The sequence below is a fragment of the Phocoena sinus genome, chromosome 20 (genome assembly GCF_008692025.1).
Source record: "Phocoena sinus isolate mPhoSin1 chromosome 20, mPhoSin1.pri, whole genome shotgun sequence".
NCBI classification, from domain to species: domain Eukaryota; kingdom Metazoa; phylum Chordata; class Mammalia; order Artiodactyla; family Phocoenidae; genus Phocoena; species Phocoena sinus.
The window spans coordinates 38,028,357-38,038,534 of NC_045782.1; the positions used below are offsets into that span (position 1 = coordinate 38,028,357).

The 10,178-nt window shown below is 50.9% G+C and overlaps 1 protein-coding gene and 1 pseudogene across 1 annotated transcript; one reads left to right on the top strand and one right to left on the bottom strand.

Moving 5' to 3' along the window:
- Positions 1–4,810: 4,810 nt before the first annotated feature.
- On the bottom strand, positions 4,811–7,603 carry LOC116746182 (annotated as a pseudogene).
- Positions 7,604–7,606: 3 nt separating this feature from the next.
- On the top strand, positions 7,607–10,045 carry LRRC3C (leucine rich repeat containing 3C). Its single transcript, XM_032615098.1, has 2 exons — positions 7,607–7,677; positions 9,244–10,045. Exons 1-2 carry the CDS (start codon positions 7,658–7,660, stop codon positions 10,043–10,045), a joined length of 822 nt encoding a protein of 273 aa, XP_032470989.1. The 5' UTR covers positions 7,607–7,657.
- The last annotated feature ends 133 nt before the right edge of the window (positions 10,046–10,178 follow it).

A 10,178-nucleotide genomic window follows, 5' to 3' on the forward strand; every position in this document is an offset into this window, starting at 1 on the left:
CAAGTTACCTGTTACACATCCGCTTCCCCTGGAGGCTGCCTGCTTCATATTTCTTACTCATATTTGCATTTCCTGCATATACTGAGTCCTCAGTGAACATTAGCTGAGGGAGGTAATAAACCCATACATCCCAAACTACAGTCACACCAAGCCCCTAACCATTCTCAGAACACACCTTACCCTTTCTTGCTTGTGTCTCAGCCTACAATGCCTTTGTCCATCTGGTAGACTCCTACTTGTCCCGCAAGGCCACCCCTCACTTGTCACCTTCTCTGTGAAGCCTTCTCCAACTGTCCAAACAGAATCCACTGCTTCTCCTCTAGGCTCCTCTGACGCCTGCAAACACCTCAACTAGGACCCACCCTAGGCTATCAGGGGGCTGTGTTTGTGCTCACATCCATCTTCACCATTGTCTGGGGGCTGTTCTACTTCTCTCGGCATCCCCAATGCCTAAGAAGCCCAGGAGGTGTGTGTTGAACAAATGAGAGAGTACATTAGAGGATGGGAGCAGGAGGTGTATACAGCTTTGTCAGTTTCCACAAGGAACACGAATGGCAGAGGCCTTTGCTGCCCCTCCAGTCCACACTGCCTAGGACACTGGCGTTAGATGGGTCCCTGGCTGACATGATGGGTAAAGTAGCCAGCCCTCCTGCTTTCCTTTTGACACCCCTCTACCCATGCTGGATCTGGGAGCTTCCAACATCAGGCAGATAGGGTCCTAGAAGCCTGCTGAACTTCCTTCCAAGGTCACATCTTTGGGGCATGGAGTTACTCCCCTTGGAGGAAGGAGTTGTGACTCAGTCGCCCCAGGGTGGGGGCCTGAAGGACCTACTTTCTGGGACCCTGAACTTGGGAGCCAGGCCCTGACGGTGCCTCAGCCTCTTCCCTGTCCCACCATCATAGACACATTGAACATCAGGCTGGCAGGGATCTCAGAGGCCATGAGGTCCAGAGAATCGAAGGCCCAAGGGAATTGGGAAGGGATGTGCCCAGTGGCACAAATGTCTGATGATCTTGGGCTCCACCAGGCATAGCTCCTTCAGTCCCACGTTCTGGCGTCCACCCAGGCCCTCATCACCTCCCACCTGGACTGTTGCAGTAACTGGTCTCTCTTCCACCAATACATCCCTCACACAGCCAGCAACGCGATCCAAGTGTCAAAGGTAATTTTAAAAGCCTTCAATCGGGCTTCCCTGGTGGCGCAGAGCCCATGCTCTGCAGCGGGAGAAGCCACCGCAGTGAGAAGCCTGCACGCAGCAACAAAGACCCAATGCAGTCAAAAATAAATAAATAAATTTATTTAAAAAAAATAGCTGTCAATCCATCAGCCATAGAACCAAGTCCTAAATCTTACATGGTGTATAAGGCCACAAGGACCTGGTCCCTTCCCACTCTAACTGCAGCCTTTGACACCACCCCTTCTGCTCTACTGTCTAGGAGAAGCCAAGCCTTCTCACGCTCCCTTGACCCTGCACATACTCTGCTGCTTCATCTGATGAACTGAGCCTTAAAGACCCAGCTCAAATGCTACTCCTTGGTAAAGCCGTCCCTAACATCCTGGAAAAGTTAGTGTATCAGGTAGGAATGCTCTCAGTTAAAAGCAACAGAAAACCCAAGCAAAGGAATTTTTGTGACCCTAGGTTGCCATCAGAATCTCTTAAGGATCTTTAAAAAGTCCCATCACTGTACACATGCCACATCAAATTAATCAGAATCTCTGAGGTGGACCCAGGCATCCGTAATTTTCAAAACCTCCCGTATTCGAATGTGCAGCCAAGTTGAGAAGCACTGAAAGAAGCAGGAGATTGTTTTTCTCACATAGTGAGTCCAGAGGTGGGCAGCTGCCTGTGTCGGTTGAGCAGCCCAGCAATATCCAGGCCAATGTCTCAGTGATACGCTTCACCTTTCCTTTCGGCTTTGCTGCCTCAAGGTCACAAAAGACTGTAGCTGACCCTTCATGTTCAAAGCCTGAAGAAAGCTGTACGGAGAAGGGGAGGGCCCAAACCACCCTCTTTTATGAGCCAATCAAAGACTGTCCTAGAAACCCCTTTAACAGACTTCTGTTTAGACGTCATTGATCACAGTGGACCATGCCCAGCTGCCAAGGTGTCTGGGAAAGTGGACGAGATTTCTGACAAACTGAGAGGACCAATCAATCAGCTCTGTCATGAGGGACGGAGCACATTGCTACTCCCCAAACAGTGTGTGTTATCAAGGAAGGAGCTTGAGAATGGATACTGAAGGGTGGCAGAATACACCACCCCAGGGGCTTCCCTGGCAGTGCAGTGGTTAAGAAGCCGCCTGCCAATGCAGGGGACACGGGTTCGAGCCGTGGTCGGGGAAGATCCCATACCCCGCGGAGCAACTAAACCCGTGCGCTACAACTACTGCAAGCCCACGCACCTAGAGCCCGTGCTCCACAACAAGAGAAGCCACTGCAGTGAGAAGCCCACGCGCAGCAACAAAGAGTAGCCCCCGATCGCCGTAACTAGAGAAAAGCCCACGTGCAGCAATGAAGACCCAACACAGCCAAAAATAAAATAAATTTATAAAAAAAAAATACACCACCTCAAAATATGCCACTTGGGCTTAAGGATTATTTTGAGCAGATGCAAGAAGAGCATTCTAATCTCCCCTTTTCTTCCAGAAAACAGGAGACCAAACCCCCATGTGAAAGATGCCCTCCCCGTATGGGGAGAAAAGAAACATTTTTCAATGGAGAATCAAAGCCAAGAGAATTCTGTACAAACAGGTCTTGTTAAAATAGTTTTTCCCTTCCTTTAAGCTCCCTGTATATTTTAGTCACTTCGCTATAATCACTGCTCTTTATTCAACCTAGTATAAAAGTATTAATGTTTTACCACTTCCCTAGGTCTTCATTTCCTTATGAGGGCTCCCGTGTCATTAATATAAATTTTTTTTAAATGTTTTAATTGAAGTATAGTTGATTTATTTTGGGGGGGGGGTGCCGCGCCACACACCTTGCAGGATCTTAGTTCCCCGACCAGGGATCGAACCCGGGCCCCCCTGCAGTGGAAACACAGAGTCCTAACCACTGGACCGCCAGGGAAGTCCCATTGAAGTCAAGTTGATTTACAGTGTTCCAGGTGCACAGCAAAGTGAATCAGTTACACACACAGTAGGACTTTACAGTAGGACCTTGTTGTTTATCTTTTTTGTATATAGTAATGTATATCTGTTAATCCCAAATCCCCAATTTATCCCTCCCCCTCCAAGACATATAAATGTGTACACTTTTCTACTGTTCACCTATTTTATGATACTTTAATTCCCAAGCCCACCTGAAAAGCCCTAATTGGGTAGAGGTTAAAATGTCGCCCCCCCCTCCCCCGACAACACCAGCAGATTCTGCCACAGTGACTTAACCTCTCTCTGGGCTTCACAGCTCTGGGCTTCACACATTGGTTCTGGCAGACATCACATTAAAGGCACTGTGCAGACGTGTGTCCACACGTCCATGTCTCCCTCTAGACTGGCAGTTCTTTTTTTTTTATTCTTTCAAAATGGCACCACACTGTTTTATTTCAGCCCTCAAACAACATAAAGAGGTAACAACTTCTGATGCCATGCAACTAACAAAAAAATATTTTATTTTTTTATTGGAGTATAATTGCTTTACAATGTTGTGTTAGATTCTGCTGTAGAACAAAGTGAATCAGCTATATATATATCCCCTCCCTCTTGGACCTCCCTCCTCCCATCCCACACCTCTAGGTCATTGCAGAGCACCAAGCTGAGCTCCCTGTGCTATACAGCAGTTTCCCACTAGCTATCTATTTTACACATGGTAGTGTACATATGTCAATGCTACTCCCTCAATTCGTCCCACCCTCACCATCACCCCCTGTGTCCACAAGTCCGTTCTCTACATCTGCATCTCTTTTCCTGCCCCGCAAATAGGTTCATTGGTACCATTTTTCTAGGTTCCACATCTATGCGTTAATAGACGATATTTGTTTTTCTCTTTCTGACTTACTGCACTCTGTATGACAGACTCTAGATTCATCCACATCGCTACAAATGACCCAACTTCGTTCCTTTCTATGGCTGAGTAGTAAGGGAACGAAAAACATATTAACAACAAAAACACAGTCTTTGAAAGGCTGCTCACAGCAGTAGGTTGGCAGCAGTGGCAAGTATTCCTGGCCAATGGCTTCCAACAAGAGGGGTCTGAACGAACCCCCTCATCTCAGCAAAAGAGCTCCCACATTTTCCCTCGATAGTTTACATACTCTGCGTCACGAGTGCCACGCCACTACACTCACCAGACTTTTGGAATTCACATCTTAAAACATGTTGTGTGTAATCGCAACAAAAACTGAAAACAGAAGTGTGGCAGAAAAGTAAACAAATCCAGTGTTTCCAGTAAGGCATCAGGGAATCACTGCTGGCTGCGCCCTTCATTTCACCAGTTTAAAGAAAAGTTTGATTTACATGTCTCAGCAAACCCAGTATTCAGAAGCTTAACCAGTAGCCTCAAGTTAAAAGTTTAAAAGACAGTCCTCCTTTCTTTTGGTAAATGGTCCATATACAACATGAAATCAAGTTCTACTTTATAAAAAAACTGAGTATTTTTAACAGCAAAAATATATATGTTTGTATTTCTCTTTTTAAAAAAGACATTTAATAACAATAACTCAGAGGACAGGATTTAACCCTCAACCCCCCACCCTGCCAAGCTGTCTACATGGCACAGATACTTTAAGGCAAAGGCTCCTGGAGAGGCATGTCCGCCTCGGCGGTGGCCTGGGGACGTGAGGGGAACACACTCCGCTCTTGCAGGGCCACTTTAGAAAGGCTTCTCCCTCATGTTCACCGAGCCGTCCTGTTTCCCAAAGTAGACTCTCTCCGCCATGCTGATGAACAGGCCCGTGTCCACCACACCTGGGATCATTTTGATAGCTGTGTTCCCTTCACTCCACTTGTGGACCCCGTCAAACTTCCAGTCCAGGATAAAATTCCCATTACTGTAAGTGCCCTACATACGAACCTTCAAGTTGCGAACTTTCAAAGATGCGAACGTGCGTTCACGTGTCCAGTCACACAAGCTGGTTCACGTGTCTGGCGCACATTGTCACGTGCGTGCATCCTCTGTGCTTTTGCGTACTTTACTGTACAGCACTGTTGCTATGCAACATGAGGAGCTCACTCACGAAGACCTGGTGGAATTGGAGGCCCAGAGAAAGGACAAAGAGAGACAAGAGGAAGAAGTACCTAAAGAACCGAAGAGAGTCGGGATGCAAGAAATGGCAAGGGGTTTTTTTTTTATTTGAGGAGGCACTGTTAGTTTTGAAGCACGGGACCCTAACGTAGGAAGGTTCACGAAGGTTGCAGCTGCCGTTCAGGATGCAATCCAGTGCTACCATGTCATCTATGATGAGAGAAAAAGAGCTACTACCCAGACATCACTGGATCATTTTTTCAAGAGGGTAGATAGAATTGAATCCAGCAAGGAATCAGAACCTGTGCCATCGACATCAGGCATGAGTGGAATTGCAGCTTGCCCTCCGTCTCCTATTGTTGACGATCCTTCAGCTCTACCGTCTCCCACCTCCTCTCCCTCCTCCAGTCAGTAACTCTCCTTGCCTGTTCACTCGATGCAGCCCCTGTATGCCAGCTGTTGTGCTGTACCGCTGTACTTTTCAAGGTCCTGTACTGTAAGATTAAAAACGTTTTAATTTTTGTGTTTGTTTCTTATGTATTATTTGTATGAAAGTACTATAAACCTATTACAGTACAGTACTATATAGCCGATTGTGTTAACTGGTACCTAGGCTAACTTTGTTGGACTTATGAACAAATTGGACATATGAATGCGTTCTCAGAACGGAACTCATCCATATGAGTTCTGTTCCTATGGATAACAGGGGACTCACTGTTATCCATCACCAAGGGATCTGCCTTGTTGATGGCCATTCGAAGTTCAATCACGCCCCCAAACTTCTGGGTCACAGCTCGGCTCACTGGGACATAGGCCATCGGGATGACCTTGATGGGGGTTCCCCTTGTGCTACTGATTCCCTGAGGTTCTTTGAATCTTTCCTGAAATTGGTGATCACGATGAAGCAACTGGCATTGCCAGCCACAATTTTCTCCTGAGTCAGGCAGCCTCTACTGCCCTTGATGAGATTGAGATCAACATCTACTTCATCAGCACCATCCATGGTGAGGTCAGTCTCTGGGTGTCGGTCCAGGTCACCGAGAGTTCAGCCATACTGCAGGATGAGCTGACGGGCCTGGAAGGAAGTGGGAATACAGACGGGGTTCAGATTCTCTTGTTTCACCCTTCCAGCTATGTACTGCACAGCGTGGACAACAGTAGAACCATTCCCAATTCCCAGCACTTGGTTATTCCTCACGTGGTTCTCCACCGCTGCACGGCCTGCCAGCTTCTCGGCCTCCTCAGCCTTGGACGTGACAGAGGGGGCCAGGCAGATGCTGTTAGTGTCCCCGCCAACAGTACTTGTCTAGACCGGCAGTTCTTAACGTAGGCTGCACGTTAGAAATACCTGGGGAGCTTTTTAAAATGCACCAGGGCCTAGACCCCACCCACAGAGATTTTAACTAAGTTGGTCCAGGTAAACCCAAGCATAACTAATTTCAGAAGCTCCCCCAAGTGATTCTCATGTGCAGACTGGGTGAACCACTGGGTTAACCACAGCCATCTGAGACCCTCAGAACAGGGGCTGAATCTTGAGCACGGTACTACTTATAACATGGGGCTCACAGGAAACCCTCACTGAACGAATGGATGAATGAATGAATGGCAGGGAAGAACTTCTGCTCCGACCTTGTCAACCCCCAGTCTGCACTGTGCACCGTCCTGAGTGTGGTTCCTCCCTCCTCTCTGTTCTCCCTTCTCTACTGAGCACTGCACTGAACCACCCTCAGTGTACCACGTCCATGAGCCAGCTGGACCTTCCTAGGTGAGCAGACTTCCTACTTCTCCAGCAGCTGCTGTGCTGGAAACCCCAGTCCCACCCTTTCCTCGTAGCTGGCCTAGTCGGAGAAGGAGATAACTCACCTCTTGTGCCTTAGTTAAAGCCCCTGCCCAGTGTGACACGAGAGCAGTGGGAGGGGTAGGCTTCCGTGTGCTTCCTCTTCTGCTTTCAGGCCCAATTCCAAAATGGACTCCCAAGTATTTAGTGGCAGAGTCCCTGGCCTAACTAACAAGAAACCACAGACAAAATGTTCACTTCTGCCCAGATGTAAAAAGTGTGTCTTATCTGATTCCTTGGACAAATGGGAGTCTGAGAAGTGACCCTGTTGATGTCACCAGAATGAGTCAGTGGTAAATACATGCCCACAGATAACATCATCTAGTATCCTACCCTCTGATTCTGGCTTCCATCACGCGTCTGAAATTGCTCGTCCAAAGGTCACCTACAGGGCCAGCTTCAGCGGCCTGCGACCTGTGCAGTCCCACAGGGCCTCACGCCCTGCATTCAGAAGGGCCCTGCACCCGGTTTTACGATGTGCTGTTGTTGCTGTCTTGAAATTCTTAACAGTTCTGAATAAAGGAGCCCCACATTTTCATTTTGCACTGGGCCCTCACTTCTGTTGTCGGATCCTGGTCACCCATAGTCTCTTACAAAATCCAGCAAGGTTTTCCTTCTCAGAAAGGTCTCCACAGCGTATGACCTCAGTCTCCTTTGTGCAAATCTCTGTGACACCCAGTTTTCTGTTCCCTTCCCTTACATTAGAAAAGGGTGGTGTGATGGGGTGGCATGGATGCACGTGATGGTAGGGATCAAAAGACCCTGGGGAATAAGTCGTACAAGCCCTCCTTGGCTCCCGGGCCTGAAGGAGAGTTAACAGTACCAACTTGGGAGCTCAAGGCCCCAGCAAACTAAGAGAATCTGAGTCAGCTCCAATCCAGAACAGAAAATCAGCATGAAAACTTGTAGATGACTGTACTGGACTTCAGAAACCTTGAAGAACCCCTTCCAACTCCTTGAGGGGCAGTCTACCAACAGTGCAGAGAACTAACGCAGTGCCCCCTGCCAGGCAAGGAGGTCGGGTACCCTGCGAGGAGCCAGGAGATGAGGTCCTCTGCAGAGAGAGAGACAAGTTTTCCAAGGAAAAGGCTGAGGAAAGTTTGTTCACCATGGGAGACGGTGCACTGTAGGAGGGCAGAAGGGAGGTATGGAGCTGAAGGGAGATGAGTTCAGGAGACAGTGGATGTGAGAGGGGGCCCACCCCAGTTCTGCCCCCCAAGCCTGCCAAGCAGGGATCCCTCTGCTCAGCCAGGCTCTGGGCAGAGGGCAGAGGTTCTAAGAGGCAGAGTTTTAGCCCCGGCTGGGAGAGGAAGGATGGAGGATAGCATGTCAAGGCCTTGGAAGGGGAGCCTGAGGCAGGGAATGGAATTGGGGCCCAGTCTTCCCAAGGCAGAGCTCATCAGGGTCCGGGATCTGCCCTCTCTTGGCATCGCCTGGCCAGGCCATGGCTCAGGTATCCGACACCTGGGGCCTGGAGTCATATGCCAGGAAACCCAACACTCTTGGGCCCCAGCCCCCAACTTCCAGCAGCTACAAGCGAGCGAGCAAGGCTTCTGGAGGAGGAACCGGGTCTCCAGAGCTGAGCAGCAGGGAGGCTACTTCCGGGGAGACGGCAGCGCAGGAGAAGGCTCTCCCACCAACAGGGGTGAGAGGCTGGGAGGAGGAAGGAGAGGACAGGGAGGAAGAGTGGGGCGGAGAGGACAAAGCCGGGACGGGCAGAGGGGCAGACGTTCCAGGAGAAAGGGTGAACGGGTATGGAAGCTGGGGCCTGAATCACCTAGCCTAGCTGGATGCTGCAAAGCCCTGTTGCTGATCGGGCTCTCTGGGGCCTACCTGGCCCATCTGGCAGCCATCCAGGTAGGCTGGCAGGAAAAGCCTGTATTCCAATGAAGGAAATCAATACATGAGCAGAAGCAGACACTGAGAAGCCCCCAGACCCAGAATGACCAGTAGGGCTTTGGACCAAGAGACTTCATAGATTAGCCTTCCAGAATCAAAGAGACCCTAGAAGAGTCTCAGGCCCAGGGGACCCTCTACCCAAAGGGCTCAATAAGGAGTCTTGGACCCCAAAGAAGCAAAAAAGCCACCCAGGCCTGAGAGAGCTCCCAAAGGAGAGGCCTCGGCCCAAAAGGAATCCACAGGGGGACTTCAGGAAGAGAATGCTGGCCGTGGGAATGGAATTCTCTGGATTCATTCTTCATTTACGGGGCTTTTTCTTCCCCAGATCCTACTTCACTCCAGGACTATGCCAATCTGTGGCCATGCTCCCACCAGCTGGTCACCTCCTGTCCCTGCTGCTGGTGATAGGCACAGGGGGGACTGTGCCCAGCCCCCAGCTGGCTCCCCAGGGCTGCTACGTGGCAGAAGAAGCTGGGGAGCGGACATTCCGCTGCAGCCAGGCAGACCTGAGGGCTGTGCCCACCGGCATCCCTAACGACACCCGCAAGCTCTACCTGGATGCCAACCAGCTGGCATCCGTGCCGGCTGGGGCCTTCCAGCACCTGCCTGTCCTGGAGGAGCTGGATCTATCCCATAATGTCCTTGCCCATGTCTCAGGGGCCGCTTTCCAGGGCCTGGCGGGCACGCTGCGCCACCTCGACCTCTCTGCCAACCAGCTGGCCTCGGTGCCCGTGGAGGCCTTTGTGGGGCTGCAGATCCAAGTGAATCTGTCTGCCAACCCGTGGCGCTGCGACTGTGCCCTGCGGGAGGTGCTTCAGCGGGTGAGGCTGGCACCAGGCACTGAGACGGGCATCGTCTGTGGCCCGGGAGCCCGATCAGACCTCGTGGGGCAGGAGTTCCTGCCGCTGGTCGAGGAGGAAGAGCTGTGTGGGACGGGGCGGGGCGGGGCCCGGCACAGCACCGACGTGGCCCTGCTGGTCACCATGGGGGGCTGGCTGGTGCTGGTGGTGGCTTATCTGGCCCAGTACGTGTGGGAGAACCGGGATGGGACCCGACGTCCCCTCAAGCGGGCCCCCGCGCTGCCTGTGCACTCTGAGGACTCCTCTACCCTCAGCACCATGGTCTGATGACCAGGGCTACTCTTCCGACCCTGCACCCCACACGCCTGCTCCTATGCCCTCTCCTCTCCTCCCACCCCTTCTGCCTCCTCTGCAGCCCCTTCCCACCCCCCAATTCCACCTCCTTCCTCCTCTGTCTCCC

Excerpts from the sequence above, each read along its gene's own strand:
- LRRC3C (XM_032615098.1), top strand. The coding sequence starts at position 7,658 with ATGACCTCAGTCTCCTTTGT. Across the intron at positions 7,678-9,243 it reads ATGACCTCAGTCTCCTTTGT|ATCCTACTTCACTCCAGGAC; the intron begins GCAAATCTCTGT and ends TTTCTTCCCCAG.